Source organism: Panulirus ornatus, chromosome 13, assembly GCF_036320965.1.
Source record: "Panulirus ornatus isolate Po-2019 chromosome 13, ASM3632096v1, whole genome shotgun sequence".
Lineage (NCBI taxonomy): Eukaryota > Metazoa > Arthropoda > Malacostraca > Decapoda > Palinuridae > Panulirus > Panulirus ornatus.
The window spans coordinates 48,988,266-49,010,174 of record NC_092236.1 but is presented as its reverse complement, the minus strand read 5'-3'; the positions used below and the strand labels follow the sequence as shown (position 1 = coordinate 49,010,174).

The window sequence follows — 21,909 nt, the reverse complement described above, 5'->3', positions numbered from 1 at the left end:
ATGTTACTCAGGAACTTTCTAAAGGCTTCTGCAGCCAAAGGGTACACTACTTTCAGTGGCAGGGAAATGTTGACTCCTTGGACTGAGAAGTTATTTGACAAAAATACTCTCAGTGATACAGCCTTACCAAAGGTGACTTTTCACTCATGGGATAACCTTAAGCAAGGAGAGGCCAGTAACACCAGTCCCAGGATAGAAAGGAGGATACTTAAGAGATACTTAAGAGAGGGATAAAGGGATAAACTTTATCTTAATTATAAAGAATTTAATCAGATTAATGCTTCCCCATTCTGAGATGCTGCTCAAATAAAAATTGAATGTGAAGATACATTCAGTGCAAGAAAAAATATGTATTAAAACGAAGGGGTGTGAGGGTGTAAGGTGAGGGACATATAGTGGAATAATCAGTGTAGGACTGAAAGATCATTTACTGAGAAAAGAAAATGAGCAGGTGACAACAGAGCCCTGGAGACATCCCAGATGATAGGATAATAGGGAAATGTAGCTCCATCAACAACTGTTGCAATGGCTTGGCCAGAACGAACACTATGCATTAGGGAATATTGAGAAGCAAACGCCAAAACAAAGAATTTTAGAAGGCAAAAACTTGTGCTACGCTGTATCAAATGCTTTGGAGGTAACGAGGGGCACAACAATAGTAACATTAAAAATCCTCAAGGAAGGACGGCCAGTTGAGTCACAAAGGAGAGATCACCAACAGACCTTGCACTGTCAAAGCAACATTTGTGATCATAAAGAAGGTTGTGAGATTCTGTCAGAAAAAGTGAAGGATTTCGAGATTTTGGTGACAGCAGAAGTAAAAGCAACAGCCTGACAAATAAAGGGGTTAGAACGGTCTTCTTTCTTAAGAATGGGCTGCACAAAGAATGCCTCCAAAAAGAAAAAAGACACCATTCTTAATGAGGGAGAAAATCAGTGAGCTATGATTAGAGCAACCTCAGATGCATCTTCCATTACGACTTGAGGGGATATGCCATGTTGACCACACCCTTTGCCTTCTTAGAGCTTGGAAAGTACCTGAACAACCCCCTATGTGAAGAAGTATAGGAAACAGCATAAGTTCAGTAGGAGTAACTTGACTAAAGCTTTAATCACCCACAGTTGAATTAAAGGAAAACTGAAATGACCACACTGGAGATCAATAGTTTTGGAAACTCTATTGCTGTGGCCAACACCTTGAGGGAGTTCCAGGAGGGAACAGGTTTCAGAGATATGGATAGTAGGATATATAAATTGTAATGAGTAAATCATTAGAGTGAGTTAGTGATATACTGATCAAGTTGGAAAAGAGAATTAAAAGGTTGAATTATAAAAGCTGATGGATATGCTTTTGGTTATGAACAAGAAAGATTTGTAAGTTAAATCAGCGCATTTTCTCTTCATGAAAATTTGCTTGGTGACTGCAAGCAGAAATGAAAGCAGAAAAGGGATTTCAAGGTAAGGAGAGAGTATCATGAGGTGATATGCTCTGTCCCAGATGCAACAGGCATCAAAGAAGCAACAATCATACCATGCTCTGGGGATGAATGATCAGATAAAAGGCAGGGTACAGGACTCCATTAAAGATTACCTCCATTATAAGGTTAACACACACAAGCATCCCAGCCAGCAAAACAGTACCTGTCCCCTAGAAATTCAGCAAAGAAGCCATGCAGGGATGACACTGGGCTGTCCCAAAGTGCCAGAGCTGGTGTTCAGAGAAGGATAGAAGGTGGACGTGCTCAATAAGATGCAAGATAGAAAAGATAATGGTAAGAGAACCCTAAAGGGGAAGAGACAGTGTGGTAGTTGGTAGGCAGCCACCAACCAGGGAGGTTTATTATTGGTACTACCCACCTGGGCGTCGGGGGGGTTAGTGAGAGCTGCGTAGTGAGCCAGCACTTCAGTGGTTGTCAAGTTGCACTCCTCTGACCCAGGTAGCTGTCTTTTCTTTCTGCCTCACCCACACGTGGACTGCTGTCATTCTGTCCACAAACATAATCTCTCCATGTCCCACACAACACTTAACTCACACAATTCATTCTTTGTAACTCTAGTTTTTCTACTGTGAGTGTGAGCACTATGCAGTAGCCCTGCCTTTTGGCAAAATGGAAGGAGTAATAGATAGAAATGGTAGGTAGGCAAATTAAGCATGAGCATCATATAGAAACATAAGGTAAAAGTAGTTAGTTGGAACATTAGGAAGAAGTAGTAGGTTGAAACATTAGGTAAACATATTAGGTACTAGTAGTCATTTAGAGGGCATTGTGCCAGAGTTACCCTCTGCCAGCAGCCTGTTAAGGGTGACGCAGTAAAGGCTATAAAGCAGCATTAAAGTCCACCAGTTATGGCGACTCTTCTCATATGGCTACCCCCTTGAGTGAGTTCCTGGAGGGAACAGGCATCAGTGATATAGATAGTAGTCTGAACAATGTCTTAAATGCTGGAGGGTTTAGAGGTAATAAAGAAGTCAGGAGTGGTGAAAGAATGATCAATAGCAGCAGCAAGTTTCATTTACCATACCTATGAACATCAGTAGGAAAATTTTTTGGAAACACTCAAAACACTTATACAGTCTTGATTTAAGTATTAAGATAAAAGATGATATAGGTGCTTGGAGACACCTATACAAGGAACACATTAATTCAAAGAGATGGAAAATCATATGATAAACTAATCAACTTTAAGCATTACTGCTGGCATAATAATTTGCTATATCTAAGCTAAACTGAGTAGGAATATATTTTACATTTACATGAGCAGTAGCATCTAGACAAAAGATTCTCATACTTTTTCTTATACAATAACACACCTTAACTGATGAGAAGCTTTTTGAACACCTAACATTTTCAGCTAAACTGCCCTAAGATAATGTTGCTATCATTTGAAGAACCTAGAAAGCAATTAAAGATATAAATCAACTAATGCTAGTAGAGTTATTATCATAACAAGTCCATAAAGAAAATACTTTTACCACACAAATGCCATCAACATACAACACTTTTCACAGATAATGTACCTGTTTCTGAATATGTCCATCAAATAAAAGGTATTCATTTCTCAATATGATTTTTTTTTCATACTTATTCGCCATACCCTGCATTAGGAGGTAGTGTCAAGAACAGAGGGCTGAGCCTTAGAGGAAAAAATCCTCACTTGGCCCCCCCTTCTATGTTCCTTCTTTTGGAAAAGTAAAAACTGAAGGGGAGGGTTTTCAGCCTCAAGCTCCCATCCCTTTCAGTCATAAATACTATATATCATCAGCTTTATTTTGGTATAGTATGTGTTTGCATTTCTCAATGATAAAGTTTTTATTCATGACAAAAAAGCCCACTTCTTTATAACTCACTAGTACAATACTTTCATACATATTGGCCATTTCCCGCACTGAGCCTCAAGAGGGAATATCCTCTCTTGGCCCCCTTCTCTGTTCCTCCTTTTGGAAAATAAAAAACAGGAGGAGAGGATTTCCAGCCCCACACTCCCTCCCCTTTTAGTTGCCTTCCATGACACGCAGGGAATATGTGGGAAGTATTCTTACAAAAAACAGTGCTGATTTTATACTTCAGCATTTGAGAACCAAGCTGCTATTATGACACACTTAGGTAACTTTGATGGCACACCAGTGAGACCTGGAACACTGGTTAGGAACTACCGATTTAGACTACATATCAGGTGCTTGAGTTTACAGCAGTGCTCAAAGGAGGGCGCTCCATTCACCCTATTAAGATGTTATATATACTTCCACTTCCTACAGACAGTTTTCTGTGGTCTCAAAAGGTGGCCTAATCAAAATGTTTTCCTATGTGGCTTACAATGAAAAAGTAAATGCAACAAGCATTTTATCAAAAGTCGTCAGCTACATTAAGCCATTAACCATTTACTTTTTTGAATTTTTTTGATCGTTATTATATCTAATCACTGTTTCCCGCATCAGCGAGGTAGCGCCAGAAAACAGAGGGAGAATGGCCCATCCATTCATATACACAAATTCTTTTTTTATTTTTAATATACTTTGTCGCAATCTCCTGCCTTAGCGAGGTAGTGCAAGGAAACAGACAAAAGAATGGCCTAACTCACCCACATACATGCCCACACGTGCATACACACATACCTACACATTTCAATGTATACATACATATACATACACAGACATATACATATATACACATGTACATATTCATACATGCTGCCTTCATCCATTCCTGTTGCCACCCAGCCACATATGAAATGGCACCCCCCTCCCCCTGTGCGCACACCCAAGGTAGCACTAGGAAAAGACAACAAAGGCCACATTCATTCACACTAAGTCTCTAGCTGTCATGTGTAATACACCGAAACCACAGCTCCCTTTCCACATCCAGGCCCCACAAAACTTTCCATGGTTTACCCCAGACACTTCACATGCCCTGGTTCAATCCAGTGACAGCACGTTGACCCCAGTATACCACATGGTTCCAATTCACTCTATTCCTTGCACACTTTTCACCCTCCTGTATGTTCAAGCCCCGATCACTCAAAACCTTTTTCACTCCATCCTTCCACCTCCAATTAGGTCTCCCACTTCTCCTCGTTCCCTCCACCTGTGACACATATATCCTCTTTATCAATCTTTCCTCACTTATTCTCTCCATGTGACCAAACCATTTCTTCTGCTCTCTCAACCACATATACATATATACAATGTAATACCTATCAAGTGCAACCATGTGTTGGTATGCTAATAAGAGGATTCTGTTATATAAGACATCACTGCACTATGACCAACCAGGTTGCTATGCAGCTTTGTAGTCAACCAAAAATCATATCAAGTACAGAAACATTACACTGCACAAGTGAAAACAAACTAAAACAGGACACACCATGAATTTTCACCACTGGATACATTTAAATATTAAAAGATTCACATACCTTCTTTTCACACAATTTGTCTGCAAGACCATTCGTGGTTCAGAAACCACAACTGGTTCACTAGCACTTTCCTCTCCACCTTCAGTTGGTGGTGCTGATATGGTGCTCTCACAGAGGTAGATGGCATCATACTGAAATTGAGGAGGATATAAGGTCAGACAATTTGACAATTTTGTTATCACTACATTACATAGTAATTATCAATGAAACCCAAATGGTGAAACATTCACCTATGTTCAACTTTGTCCTATAAAGAAGCTGAATTTTTCAGAAAGTGCACAGGAAAATGGGGTATCTAAGTATGTCTTAAACAGTTGAAAATCACACAGAAAAAATAATCCTCTGGAAACCAGCAGAGCGCCACAGGGTTCTGTTCTGGGACCATTACTCTTCTTCATCTATTTACCTGAATATGTTTGCAGATGATGCATATATCAAGAGGGAAGTGAAGAGCAAGGAAGGACCTACACAGACACCAAAGTTAGCCTGATACATGGCTTATGAAATTCAACCCGAGCAAATGTAGAATAATGAGGATGGAACAAAGTGAAGGAAAGCCTAAATATGATTATCATTAAGCAAAAAATAAGCTTCAGGATTCTGTCTGTCAAAAGGACGTGGGAGTCTACATAATCCTTAACCTGTCACCAAAGTACCACATTTTGATAATAGTTAATGATACAAACTATGTGCGAGCAATTTTAGACTGACTGTCAAATACCATATTTTTTGGTGCACAGATGACCACCGACTTACAATGGCTCAATTTATGATTTTTTGGCTTCATGATGGTGTGATATTGATATTTATTCAATGAAATGTATACTTCAAATTTTGAATTTTGATCTTTCCCCAGTTAGCTATATATGGTACAATATTCTCTTGGGATGCTGTTTTGTGTTTCTGCATCCCATCACGTTCACAAAACACCCATGTGTTTCCTGCCTCTGGTGAGAAGAAGAGGAAGGCAATTACTCAAGATGATATTAAAGATAACTGCCCAGCATGAAGTTATACTCGAGGCGCCAAGAAAGTTCACAACAAAGAAACCGGTGGAGGTGTTTGCTACTATCAGTAGAGGCATGTCAATTACGAGAGATTTGCAAGAACTGACAGGCAGATACAGGATGCTCTTGCTTGTTATAGAGAAATATAAAATGAAAATAAGAAACAAACAGTACATTCAACACTTGATATCTTCCTGAAGAAATCTACACTATCGACAAGTGTTGATGCCCAGGTGCCTTCTACCAGCTATTCTCGAACCTCATCAGAAGAGAGAAGTTAATGACTCTGTTGATGTAGCATCCTCATCATCTAGCAAGCAATTTTAATGTTATATGCTTCAAGCATTCTTCAGGCCCAGTGTGCTTTCAGCAGCGTACATTAATGGCGAGTACCCATTTTAACCTTATAAAAGGGGAAACAGAAGGAGTCAAGCGGGGAGTGCTCATCCTCCTTCAAGGATTAGATTGGGGTGTCTAAATGCGTGTGGATGTAACCAAGATGAGAAAAAAGGAGATAGGTTATATGTTTGAGGAAAGGAACCTGGATGTTTTGGCTCTGAATAAAATGAAGCTCAAGTGTAAAGGGGAAGAGTGGTTTGGGAATGTCTTGGGACCAAAGTCAGGGGGAGGTGAGAGGACAAGAGCAAAGGAAGGAGTAGCACTACTCCTGAAGCAGTTGTGGGAGTATGTGATTGATATGGGTAAAACTGAAAGGGGATGGTGAGAGATGGGTCATTATTGGTGCCTATGCACCTAGTCATGAGAAGAAAGATCATGAGAGGCAAGTGTTTTGGGAGCAGCCGAGTGAGTGTGTTAACAGCTTTGATGCACGAGACCGGGTTATAGTGATGGGTGATTTGAATGCAAAGGTGATTAATGTGGCAGTTGAGGGAATAATTGGTGTGCATGGGGTGTTCACTGTTGTAAATGGAAATGGTGAAGAGCATGCAGATTTGCCTGCTGAAAAAGGACTGGTGATTGGGAATATCTGGTTTAAAAAGAGAGATATACATAACTATATGTATGTAAGTTGGAGAGATGGCCAAAGAGCATTTTTGGATTACATGTTAATTGATAGGCATGTGAGAGAGATTTTTGGAAGTTAATGTGCTGAGAGGGGCAACTGGAGGGACGTCTGATCATTATCTTGTGGAGGCGAAGGTGAAGATTTGTAGAGGTTTTCAGAAAAGAAGAGAGAATGTTGGAGTGAAGAGAGTGGTGACAGCAAGTGAGCTTGGAAATGAGACTTGTGTGAGGAAGTACCAGGAGAGATTGAGTACAGAATGGAAAAAGTTGAGAGCAAATGATGTAAGGGGAGTGGGGGAGGAATGGGATGTATTTAGGGAAGCAATGATGGCTTATGCAAAAGATGCGTGTGGCATGAGAAGCGTGGGAGGTGGGCAGATTAGAAAGGGTAGCGAGTTGTGGGATGAAGAAGTAAGATTGTTAGTGAAAAAGAGAAGAGAGAGGCATTTGGACCATTTTTGCAGGAAAATAGTGCAAATGACTAGGAGATGTATAAAAGAAAAAGGTAAGAGGTCAAGAGAAAGGTGCAAGAGGTGAAAAAGAGAACAAATGCGAGTTGGGGTGAGAGAGTATCATTAAATTCTAGGGAGAATAGAAAGATGTTTTGGAAGGAGGTAAATAAAGTGCATAAGACAAGAGAATAAATGGGAACATCGGTGGAGAGGGTTAATGGGGAGATAATAATGAGTAGTGGTGAAGCGAGAAGGAGATGGAGTGAGTATCTTGAAGGTTTGCTGAAAGTGTTTGATGATAGAGTGGCAGACATATGGTGTTTTGGTCGAGGTGGTGTGAGAAGTGAGAGACTCAGGGAGTATGGTTTGGTAAACAGAGAAGAGGTAGTGAAAGCTTTACAGAAGATGAAAGCCTTGCGGCAAGGCAGCGGGTTTGGGTGGTACTGCAGTGGAATTTATTAAAAAAGGGGGTGACTGTGTTGTTGACTGGTTGGTAAGGTTATTTAATGTATGTATGGTTCATGATGAAGTGCCTAAGGATTGATGGAATGCACACATAGTGCCACTGTACAAAGGCGAAGGGGATAAAGGTGAGTGTTCAAATTACAGAGTTATAAGTTTTGTGAGTATTCCTGGGAAATTATATGGGAGGGTATTGATTGAGAGGGTGAAGACATGTACAGGGCATCAGATTGGGGAAGAGCAGTGTGGTTTCAGAAGTGGTAGAGGATGTGTGGATCAGGTGTTTCCTTTGAAGAATATACGTAAGAAATACCTATAAAAACAAATGGATTTGTACGTAGCATTTATGGATCTGAAGATGGCATATGATAAGAGTTGATAGAGATGCTTTGTGGAAGGTATTATGAGTATATGGTGTGGGAGGGAAGTTGCTCCAAGCAGTGAAAAGCTTTTATCAAGGATGTGAGGCATGTGTACAAGTGGGAAGAGAGGAGAGTGATTGGTTCTCAGTGAATGTAGGTTTGTGGCAGGGGTGCGTGATGTCTCTATGGTTGTTTAATTTGTTTATGGATGGGGATGTTAGGGAGGTGGATGCAAGAGTTTTGGAAAGAGGGGCAAGTATGCAGTCTGTTGTGAAGGAGAGAGCTTGGGAAGTGAGTCAGTCGTTCGCTGATGATACAGCACTGGTGGATGATTTGGGTGAGAAACTGCAGAAGCTGGTGACTGAGTTTGGTATAGTGTGTGAAAGAAGAAAGCAGAGATTAATGTGAATAAGAGCAAGTTTATTAGGTTCAGTAGGGTTGAGGGACAAGTCAATTAGGAGGTAAGTTTGAATGGAGAAAATCTGGAGGAAGCAAAGTGTTTTACATATCTGGGAGTGGATTTAGCAGTGGATGGAAGCTGAAGTGAGTCACAGGGTGGGGGAGGGGGTGAAAGTACCGACAGCACTGAAGAATGCATAGAAGGCGAGAACATTATCTCGGAGAGCAAAAATGGGTATGTTTGAAGGAATAGTGGTTCCAACAATGTTATATGGTTGCAAGGCGTGGGGGCTATAGATAGGGTTGTGCAGAGGAGGGTGGATGTGTTGGAAATGAGATGTTGAGGACAATATGTGGTGTGAGGTGATCTGGTCATGTAAGTAATGAAAGGGTAAAAGAGATGTGTGGTAATAAAATGAGTGTGGTAAAAAGAGCAAAAAAGGGTGTATTGAAATGGTTTGGTCACATGGAGAGAATGAGCAAGAAAAAATTGACAAAGAGGATATATGTGTCAGAAGTGGAGGAAACAAGAAGTGGAGACCAAACTGGAGGTGGAAGGATGGAGTAAAAAAGATTTTCAGCGATCAGGGCCTGAACTTACAGGATGGTGAAAGGCATGCAAGGAATAGAGTGAATTGGAACAATGTGGTATACCAGAGTCGATGTGCTGTCAATGGATTGAACAAGGCATGTGAAGCATCTGGGTTAAACCATGGAAAGTTTTGTGGGGCCTGGATGTGGAAAGGGAGATATGGTTTCTGTGCATTATACATGACAGCTAGAAACTGAGTGTGAACAAATATGGCCTTTGTTTTTTCCTAGCGCCAACTTGCACTCATGCGTGGGAGGAAAGGGGTGCCATTTCATGTATGGCAGGGTGGCAACGGGAATGGACGAAGGCAGCAAGTATGAATGTGCACATGTGTATTTATGTATAATAGAAATAATAAAAATAACCCATACAATATTTATTTTATTTATTATACTTTGTCGATGTCTCCCGAGTTAGCCAGGTAGCGCAAGGAAACAAACGAAAGAATGGCCCAACCCACCCACATACACATGTATATACATACACGTCCACACACGCACATATACATACCTATACATCTCAACGTATACATATATATACACACAGACAGACATATACATATATACACATGTACATAATTCATATTATCTGCCCTTATCCATTCCCATCGCCACCCTGCCACACATGAAATGACAACCCCCTCCCCCCGCATATGCATGAAGCAGCGCTACGAAAAGACAACAAAGGCCACTTTCATTCACACTCAGTCTCTAGCTGTCATATATAATGCACTGAAACCAGAGCTCCCTTTCCACATCCAGGCCCCACAGAACTTCCCATGGTTTACACCAGATGCTTCACATGCCCTGGTTCAATCCATTGACAGCACATCGACCCGGTATACCACATCGTTCCAATTCACTCTATTCCTTGCATGCCTTTCACCCTCCTGCATGTTCACACCCCGATCGCTGAAAATCTTTTTCACTCCATCTTTCCACCTCCAATTTGGTCTCCCACTTCTCCTCGTTCCCTCCACCTCTGACACATATGTCCTCTTTGTCAATCTTTCCTCACTCATTCTCTCCATGTGACCAATCCATTTCAAAACACCCTCTTCTGCTCTCTCAACCACACTCTTTATATTAAACACATCTCTCTTACCCTTTCAGTACTTACTCGATCAAACAGCCTCACACCACATATTGTCCTCAAACATCTCATTTCCAGTACATCCACCCTCCTCCGCACAGCTCTATCTATAGCCCACGCCTCGCAACCATATAACATTGTTGGAACCACTATTCCTTCAAACATACCCATTTTTGCTTTCCAAGGTAACGTTCTTGACTTCCACACATTCTTCAATCCTCCCAGAACTTTCGACCCCTCCCCCACCCTATGATTCACTTCCGCTTCCATGGTTCCATCTGCTGCCAAATCCACTTCCAGATATCTAAAACACTTCACTTCCTCCAGTTTTTCTCCATTCAAACTTACCTCTCAACTGACTTGTCCCTCAACTCTACTGTACCTAATAACCTTACTCTTATTCACATTTACTCTCAGCTTTCTTCTTTCACACACTTTATCAAACTCAGTCACCAGCTTCTGCAGTTTCTCACATGAATCAGCCACCAGCGCTGTATCATCAGCGAACAACAACTGACTCACTTCCCAAGCTCTCTCATCCACGACAGACTGCATACTTGCTCCTCTTTCCAAAACTCTTGCATTCACCTCCCTAACAACCCCATCCATAAACAAATTAAACAACCATGGAGACATCACACACCCCTGCCACAAACCAACATTCACTGAGAACCAATCACTTTCTTCTCTTCCTACTTGTACCCATGCCTTACATCCTCGATAAAAACTTTTCACTGTTTCTTACAACTTGCCCCCCACATCATATACTCTTAATACCTTCCACAGAGCATCTCTATCAACTCTATCATATGCCTTCTCCAGATCCATAAATGCTACATACAAATCCATTTGCTTTTCTAAGTATTTCTCACATACATTCTTCAAATCAAACACCTGATCCACACATCCTCTACCACTTCTGAAACCACACTGCTCTTCCCCAATCTGATGCTCTGTACATGCCTTCACCCTCTCAATCAATACTCTCCCATATAATTTCCCAGAAATACTCAACACACTTATACCTCTGTAATTTGAGCACTCACTTTTATCCCCTTTGCCTTTGTACAATGGCACTATGCAAGCATTCCGCCAATCCTCGGGCACCTCACCATGAGTCATACATACATTAAATAATCTTACCAACCAGTCAACAATACAGTCACCCCCTTTTTTAAGAAATTCCACCGTAATACCATCCAAACCCGCTGCCTTGCCGGCTTTCATCTTCCGCAAAGCATTTACTACCTCTTCTCTGTTTACTAAATCATTCTCCCTAACTCTCTAACTTTGCACACCACCTCGACCAAAACACCCTATATCTGCCACTCTATCATCAAACACATTCAACAAACTTCAAAATACTCACTCCATCTCCTTCTCACATCACTATTACTTGTTATCACCTCCCCATTTGCCCCCTTCACTGATGTTCCCATTTGTTTCCTTGTCTTACGCACTTTATTTACCTCCTTCCAAAACATCTTTTTATTCTCACTAAAATTTAATGATACTCTTTCACCCAAACTCTCATTTGCCCTCTTTTTTACCTCTTGCACCTTTCTCTTGACCTCCTGCCTCTTTCTTTTTTATATCTCCCAGTCATTTGCATTATTTCCATGCAAAAATCGTGTAAATACCTCTCTCTTCTCTTTCACTAATAATCTTACTTCTTCATCCCACCACTCACTACCCTTTCTAATCTGCCCACCTCCCATGCTTCTCATGCCACAAGCAGCTTTTGCACAAGCCATCACTGCTTCCCTAAATACATCCCATCCAACATTGTTTTTTATTTTAGAACAGTATCAAAAAATTACACAAGATATTCAACACTTTATCATAAAATAGGCTTTGTGTTAAATGATTTTGTCCAACTGTCGGATAATGCAAGCAATTTCAGAACGTTTAAGGTAGGCTAGGCAAATCTTTGATGATTGGTAGGTGAGATGCATTAATGTATTTTCAACTTATGATGGATTTATCAAAACAGAACCCCAATGTAAGTCGATGAGCATCTATATCAGACAGACCCAGATTAAAAATAGCGCTTATTTGGAAAAAAGATTTTGGAAAATTTCACAATACATGTGTAATCTGCAATCTCAAGTAATCATTGAACCAAGATTCTTGGCGACAATATTCAATTAATAATATATCTCGTACAACAATAGATTCTGGTGTTACAGAGGCCCAAGAACAGCGAGGTGACAGAGAAAAGTTTGCTAATCTAACAATACAACACACACGGAACAGTAAATCATTTACAATTTTTTTTCCATTTTTGATCGGTTTCCCACATTAGCGAGGTAGCACCAGGAGCAGATGAAGGACTCATCCACTCACACATTCTCTAACTGTCATGAATAATGCATCGAAAATGCAGTCCCCTATCCACAACTAGGCCCCAAAGACCTTTCCATGGTTTACCCCAGAAGCTTCACATGCCCTGGTTCAGTCCACTGACAGCATGTTGACCACAGTATACTGCATCATTCCAATTCACTCTAGCCTGCGCATGCATTTCACCTTTCTGCATGTTCAGGCTTTTATTGCTCAAAATCTTTTTCACTCCATACTTCCATCTCCACTTTGGTTTCCCCATTCTTCATGTTCAGGCCCCGATCACTCAAAATCTTTTTCACTTCATCTTTCCACCTCCAATTTGGTCTCTCACTTCTCCTCGTTCCCTCCACCTCTGACACATATATCCTCTTGGTCAATCTTTCCTCACTCATTTTCTCCATGTGACCAAACCATTTCAAAACACCATCTTCAGCTCTCTCAACCACTCTTTTTATTACCACACATCTCTCTTACCCTATTATTACTTACTCAATCAAACCACCTCACACCACATATTGTCCTCAAACATCTCATTTCCAACATATCCACCCTCCTCCACACAACTCTATCCATAGCCCATGCCTCGCAACCATATAACATTGTTGGAACCACTATTCCTTCAAACATACCCATTTTTGCTTTCCGAGATAATGTTCCCGTATTCCACACATTCCTCAACGGTCCCAGAACTTTCGCCCCCTCCCCTACCGTATGATTCACTTTCGCTTCCATGGTTCCATCCGCTGCCAAGTCCACTCCCAGATATCTAAAACACTTCATTTCCTCCAGTTTTTCTCTATTCAAACTTACATTCCAATTGACTTGTCCCTCAACCCTACTGTACCTAGTAGCCTTGCTCTTATTCACATTTGCTCTCAGCTTTCTTCTTTCAGACACTTTACCAAACTCAGTCGCCAGCTTCTGTGGTTTCTCACACGAATCAGCCACCAGCACTGTATCATCAGCAAACAACAGCTGACTCACTTCCCAAGCTCTCTTATCCACAACATGCAGCATACTTGCCACTCTTTCCAAAACTCTTGCATTCACCTCCCTAACAACCCCATCTATAAACAAATTAAAAAATTATGGAGACAAAAATATATATATTATTATTATGATTTTGCTCTGTCACTGTCTCCCGCGTTAATGAGGTAGCGCAAGGAAACAGACGAAAGAAAGGCCCATCTTTCCATCTTTCCACCTCCAATTTGGTCTCCCACTTCTCCTCGTTCCCTCCACCTCTGACACATATGTCCTCTTTGTCAATCTTTCCTCACTCATTCTCTCCATGTGACCAATCCATTTCAAAACACCCTCTTCTGCTCTCTCAACCACACTCTTTATATTAAACACATCTCTCTTACCCTTTCAGTACTTACTCGATCAAACAACCTCACACCACATATTGTCCTCAAACATCTCATTTCCAGTACATCCACCCTCCTCCGCACAGCTCTATCTATAGCCCACGCCTCGCAACCATATAACATTGTTGGAACCACTATTCCTTCAAACATACCCATTTTTGCTTTCCAAGGTAACGTTCTTGACTTCCACACATTCTTCAATCCTCCCAGAACTTTCGCCCCCTCCCCCACCCTATGATTCACTTCCGCTTCCATGGTTCCATCTGCTGCCAAATCCACTTCCAGATATCTAAAACACTTCACTTCCTCCAGTTTTTCTCCATTCAAACTTACCTCTCAACTGACTTGTCCCTCAACTCTACTGTACCTAATAACCTTACTCTTATTCACATTTACTCTCAGCTTTCTTCTTTCACACACTTTATCAAACTCAGTCACCAGCTTCTGCAGTTTCTCACATGAATCAGCCACCAGCGCTGTATCATCAGCGAACAACAACTGACTCACTTCCCAAGCTCTCTCATCCACGACAGACTGCATACTTGCTCCTCTTTCCAAAACTCTTGCATTCACCTCCCTAACAACCCCATCCATAAACAAATTAAACAACCATGGAGACATCACACACCCCTGCCACAAACCAACATTCACTGAGAACCAATCACTTTCTTCTCTTCCTACTTGTACCCATGCCTTACATCCTCGATAAAAACTTTTCACTGTTTCTTACAACTTGCCCCCCACATCATATACTCTTAATACCTTCCACAGAGCATCTCTATCAACTCTATCATATGCCTTCTCCAGATCCATAAATGCTACATACAAATCCATTTGCTTTTCTAAGTATTTCTCACATACATTCTTCAAATCAAACACCTGATCCACACATCCTCTACCACTTCTGAAACCACACTGCTCTTCCCCAATCTGATGCTCTGTACATGCCTTCACCCTCTCAATCAATACTCTCCCATATAATTTCCCAGAAATACTCAACACACTTATACCTCTGTAATTTGAGCACTCACTTTTATCCCCTTTGCCTTTGTACAATGGCACTATGCAAGCATTCCGCCAATCCTCGGGCACCTCACCATGAGTCATACATACATTAAATAATCTTACCAACCAGTCAACAATACAGTCACCCCCTTTTTTAAGAAATTCCACCGTAATACCATCCAAACCCGCTGCCTTGCCGGCTTTCATCTTCCGCAAAGCATTTACTACCTCTTCTCTGTTTACTAAATCATTCTCCCTAACTCTCTAACTTTGCACACCACCTCGACCAAAACACCCTATATCTGCCACTCTATCATCAAACACATTCAACAAACTTCAAAATACTCACTCCATCTCCTTCTCACATCACTATTACTTGTTATCACCTCCCCATTTGCCCCCTTCACTGATGTTCCCATTTGTTTCCTTGTCTTACGCACTTTATTTACCTCCTTCCAAAACATCTTTTTATTCTCACTAAAATTTAATGATACTCTTTCACCCAAACTCTCATTTGCCCTCTTTTTTACCTCTTGCACCTTTCTCTTGACCTCCTGCCTCTTTCTTTTTTATATCTCCCAGTCATTTGCATTATTTCCATGCAAAAATCGTGTAAATACCTCTCTCTTCTCTTTCACTAATAATCTTACTTCTTCATCCCACCACTCACTACCCTTTCTAATCTGCCCACCTCCCATGCTTCTCATGCCACAAGCAGCTTTTGCACAAGCCATCACTGCTTCCCTAAATACATCCCATCCAACATTGTTTTTTATTTTAGAACAGTATCAAAAAATTACACAAGATATTCAACACTTTATCATAAAATAGGCTTTGTGTTAAATGATTTTGTCCAACTGTCGGATAATGCAAGCAATTTCAGAACGTTTAAGGTAGGCTAGGCAAATCTTTGATGATTGGTAGGTGAGATGCATTAATGTATTTTCAACTTATGATGGATTTATCAAAACAGAACCCCAATGTAAGTCGATGAGCATCTATATCAGACAGACCCAGATTAAAAATAGCGCTTATTTGGAAAAAAGATTTTGGAAAATTTCACAATACATGTGTAATCTGCAATCTCAAGTAATCATTGAACCAAGATTCTTGGCGACAATATTCAATTAATAATATATCTCGTACAACAATAGATTCTGGTGTTACAGAGGCCCAAGAACAGCGAGGTGACAGAGAAAAGTTTGCTAATCTAACAATACAACACACACGGAACAGTAAATCATTTACAATTTTTTTTCCATTTTTGATCGGTTTCCCACATTAGCGAGGTAGCACCAGGAGCAGATGAAGGACTCATCCACTCACACATTCTCTAACTGTCATGAATAATGCATCGAAAATGCAGTCCCCTATCCACAACTAGGCCCCAAAGACCTTTCCATGGTTTACCCCAGAAGCTTCACATGCCCTGGTTCAGTCCACTGACAGCATGTTGACCACAGTATACTGCATCATTCCAATTCACTCTAGCCTGCGCATGCATTTCACCTTTCTGCATGTTCAGGCTTTTATTGCTCAAAATCTTTTTCACTCCATACTTCCATCTCCACTTTGGTTTCCCCATTCTTCATGTTCAGGCCCCGATCACTCAAAATCTTTTTCACTTCATCTTTCCACCTCCAATTTGGTCTCTCACTTCTCCTCGTTCCCTCCACCTCTGACACATATATCCTCTTGGTCAATCTTTCCTCACTCATTTTCTCCATGTGACCAAACCATTTCAAAACACCATCTTCAGCTCTCTCAACCACTCTTTTTATTACCACACATCTCTCTTACCCTATTATTACTTACTCAATCAAACCACCTCACACCACATATTGTCCTCAAACATCTCATTTCCAACATATCCACCCTCCTCCACACAACTCTATCCATAGCCCATGCCTCGCAACCATATAACATTGTTGGAACCACTATTCCTTCAAACATACCCATTTTTGCTTTCCGAGATAATGTTCCCGTATTCCACACATTCCTCAACGGTCCCAGAACTTTCGCCCCCTCCCCTACCGTATGATTCACTTTCGCTTCCATGGTTCCATCCGCTGCCAAGTCCACTCCCAGATATCTAAAACACTTCATTTCCTCCAGTTTTTCTCTATTCAAACTTACATCCCAATTGACTTGTCCCTCAACCCTACTGTACCTAGTAGCCTTGCTCTTATTCACATTTGCTCTCAGCTTTCTTCTTTCAGACACTTTACCAAACTCAGTCACCAGCTTCTGTGGTTTCTCACACGAATCAGCCACCAGCACTGTATCATCAGCAAACAACAGCTGACTCACTTCCCAAGCTCTCTTATCCACAACATGCAGCATACTTGCCACTCTTTCCAAAACTCTTGCATTCACCTCCCTAACAACCCCATCTATAAACAAATTAAAAAACTGTGGAGACAAAAATATATATATTATTATTATGATTTTGCTCTGTCACTGTCTCCCGCGTTAATGAGGTAGCGCAAGGAAACAGACGAAAGAAAGGCCCATCTTTCCATCTTTCCACCTCCAATTTGGTCTCCCACTTCTCCTCGTTCCCTCCACCTCTGGCACATATATCCTCTTGGTCAATCTTTCCTCACTCATTCTCTCCATGTGACCAAACCATTTCAAAACACTCTCTTCTGCTCTCTCCACCACACTCTTATTATTTCCACACATCTCTCTTACCCTAACATTACTTACTCGACCAAACCACCTCACACCACATATTGTCCTCAAACATCTCATTTCCAGCACATCCACCCTCCTGCGCACAACTCTATCCATAGCCCACGCCTCGCAACCATATAACATTGTTAGAACCACTATTCCTTCAAACATACCCATTTCTGCTTGCAGAGATAATGTTCTCGACTTCCAAACATTCTTCAAGGTTCCCAGAATTATCGCCCCCTCCCCCACCCTATGATTCACTTCCGCTTCCATGGTTCCATCCGCTGCCACATCCACTCCCAGATATCTAAAAACTTTACTTCCTCCAGCTTTTCTCCATTCAAACTTACTTCCCAATTGACTTGACCCTTAACCCTACTGTACCTAATAACCTTGCTCTTATTCACATTTACTCTTAACTTTCTTCTTTCACACACTTTACCAAACTCAGTCACCAGCTTCTGCAGTTTCTCACATGAATCAGCCACCAGCGCTTTATCATCAGCGAACAACAACTGACTCACTTCCCAAGCTCTCTCATCCACAACAGACTGCATACTTGCTCCTCTTTCCAAAACTCTTGCATTCACCTCCCTAACAACCCCATCCATAAACAAATTAAACAACCATGGAGACATCACACACCCCTGCCGCAAACCTACATTCACTGAGAACCAATCACTTTCCTCTCTTCCTACAACGTACACATGCCTTACATCCTCGATAAAAACTTTTCACTGCTTCTAACAACTTGCCTCACACACCATATATTCTTAATACCTTCCACAGAGCATCTCTATCAACTCTATCATATGCCTTATCCAGATCCATAAATGCTACATACAAATCCATTTGCTTTTCTAAGTATTTCTCACATACATTCTTCAAAGCAAACACCTGATCCACACATCCTCTACCACTACTGAAACCACACTGCTCTTCCCCAATCTGATGCTCTGTACATGCCTTCACCCTCTCAATCAATACCCTCCCATATAATTTACCAGGAATACTCAACAAACTTATAACTCTGTAATTTGAGCACTCTTTCTTATCCCCTTTGCCTTTGTACAATGGCACTATGAACGCATTCCGCCAATCCTCAGGCACCTCACCATGAGTCATACATACATTAAATAACCTTACCAACAAGTCAATAATACAGTCACCCCCTTTTTTAATTAATTCCACTGCAATACCATCCAAACCTGCTGCCTTGCCGGCTTTCATCTTCCGCAAAGCTTTTACTACCTCTTCTCTGTTTACCAAATCATTTTCCCTAACCCTCTCACTTTGCACATCACCTCGACCAAAACACCCTATATCTGCCACTCTATCATCAAACACATTCAACAAACCTTCAAAATACTCACTCCATCTCCTTCTCACATCACCACTACTTGTTATCACCTCCCCATTTGCGCCCTTCACTGAAGTTCCCATTTGCTCCCTTGTCTTACGCACTTTATTTACCTCCTTCCAGAACATCTTTTTATTCTCCCTAAAATTTAATGATACTCTATCACCCCAACTCTCATTTGCCCTCTTTTTCACCTCTTGCACCTTTCTCTTGACCTCCTGTCTCTTTCTTTTATACATCTCCCACTCAATTGCAATTTTTCCCTGCAAAAATCGTCCAAATGCCTCTCTCTTCTCTTTCACTAATAATCTTACTTCTTCATCCCACCACTCACTACCCTTTCTAATCAACCCACCTCCCACTCTTCTCATGCCACAAGCATGAGTTGCACCTCTCAGCACATTAACATCCAAAAGTCTCTCTTTCGCGCGCCTGTCAATTAACACGTAATCCAATAACGCTCTCTGGCCATCTCTCCTACTTACATACATATTTATATATATATATATATATATCCCTAGGGATAGGGGAGAAAGAATACTTCCCACGTATTCCCTGCGTGTCGTAGAAGGCGACTAAAAGGGGAGGGAGCGGGGGGCTGGAAATCCTCCCCTCTCATTATTTTTTTTTAATTTTCCAAAAGAAGGAACAGAGAAAGGGGGCCAGGTGAGGACATTCCCTCAAAGGCCCAGTTCTCTGTTCTTAACGCTACCTCGCTAATGCGGGAAATGGCGAATAGTTTGAAAAAAAAAAAAATATATATATATATATATATATATATATATATATATATATATATATATATATATATATATATATATATATATATTTTTTTTTTGCTTTGTCGTTGTCTCCCGCGTTTGCGAGGTAGCGCAAGGAAACAGACGAAAGAAATGGCCCAACCCACCCCCATACACATGTATATACATACACGTCCACACACGCAAATATACATACCTACACAACTTTCCATGGTTTACCCCAGACGCTTCACATGTCCTGATTCAATCCACTGACAGCACGTTAACCCCGGTATACCACATTGATCCAATTCACTCTATTCCTTGCCCTCCTTTCACCCTCCTGCACGTTCAGGCCCCGATCACACAAAATCTTTTTCACTCCATCTTTCCACCTCTAATTTCGTCTCCCACTTCTCCTCGTTCCCTCCACCTCCGACACATATATCCTCTTGGTCAATCTTTCCTCACTCATTCTCTCCATGTGCCCAAACCATTTCAAAACACCCTCTTCTGCTCTCTCAACCACGCTCTTTTTATTTCCACACATCTCTCTTACCCTTACGTTACTTACTCGATCAAACCACCTCACACCACACATTGTCCTCAAACATCTCATTTCCAGCACATCCACCCTCCTGCACACAACTCTATCCATAGGCCACGCCTCGCAACCATACAACATTGTTGGAACCACTATTCCTTCAAACATACCCATTTTGCTTTCCGAGATAATGTTCTCGACTTCCACATATTTTTCAAGGCTCCCAGGATTTTCACCCCCTCCCCTCCCTTTGATCCACTTCCGCTTCCATGGCTCCATCCGCTACCAGATCCACTGCCAGATATCTAAAACACTTTACTTCCTCCAGTTTTTCTCCATTCAAACTTACCTCCCAATATATATATATATATATATATATATCCTCCCCTCCTTGTATTTCTTAACTTTCTAAAATTGGAAACAGAAGAAGGAGTCACGCGGGGAGTGCTCATCCTCCTCGTAGACTCAGATTGGGGTGTCTAAATGTGTGTGGATGTAAACAAGATGTGAAAAAAGGAGAGATAGGTAGTATGTTTGAGGAAAGGAGCCTGGAAGTTTTGGCTCTGAGTGAAATAAAGCTCAAGGGTAAAGGGGAAGAGTGGTTTGGGAATGTCTTTGGAGTAAAGTCAGGGGTTAGTGAGAGGACAAGAGCAAGGGAAGGAGTAGCAGTACTCCTGAAACAGGAGTTGTGGGAAGTATGTCATAGAATGTAAGAAAGTAAATTCTCGATTAATATGGGTAAAACAAAGTTGATGGAGAGAGATGGGTGATTATTGGTGCTTATGCACCTGGGCATGAGAAGAAAGATCATGAGAGGCAAGTGTTTTGGGAGCAGCTGAATGAGTGTGTTAGAGGTTTTGATGCACAAGACCGGGTTATAGTGATGGGTGATTTGAATGCAAAGGTGAGTAATGAGCAGTTGAGGGAATAATTGGTATACATGGGGTGTTCAGTGTTGTAAATGGAAATAGTGAAGAGCTTGTAGATTTATGTGCTGAAAAAGGACTGGTGATTGGGAATACCTGGTATAAAAAGTGAGATTTACATAAGTAAACGTATGTAAGTAGGAGAGATGGCCAGAGAGCGTTATTGGATTACGTGTTAATTGACAGGTGCGCGAAAGAGAGACTTTTGGATGTTAATGTGCTGAGAGGTGCAACTGGAGGGATGTCTGATCATTATCTTGTGGAGGCTAAGGTGAAGATTTGTATGGGTTTTCAGAAAAGAAGAGTGAATGTTGGGGGGAAGAGGGTGGTGAGAGTAAGTGAGCTTGGGAAGGAGACTTGTGTGAGGAAGTACCAGGAGAGACTGAGTACAGAATGGAAAAAGGTGAGAACAATGGAAGTAAGGGGAGTGGGGGAGGAATGGGATGTATTTAGGGAATCAGTGATGGATTGCGCAAAAGATGCTTGTGGCATGAGAAGCATGGGAGGTGGGTTGATTAGAAAGGGTAGTGAGTGGTGGGATGAAGAAGTAAGATTATTAGTGAAAGAGAAGAGAGGCATTTGGACAATTTTTGCAGGGAAATAATGCAATTGAGTGGGAGATGTATAAAAGAAAGA

General features: G+C 41.3%; 1 protein-coding gene across 1 annotated transcript in view; it reads right to left on the bottom strand.

The window, feature by feature from the left end:
- Positions 1-21,909, bottom strand: part of LOC139752849 (uncharacterized) — a 257,324-nt gene that overhangs the window by 117,402 nt on the left and 118,013 nt on the right. Inside the window, 1 exon segment of the mRNA XM_071668812.1 lies at positions 4,912-5,042. Within this exon segment, the coding sequence (XP_071524913.1) occupies positions 4,912-5,042 (131 nt within the window).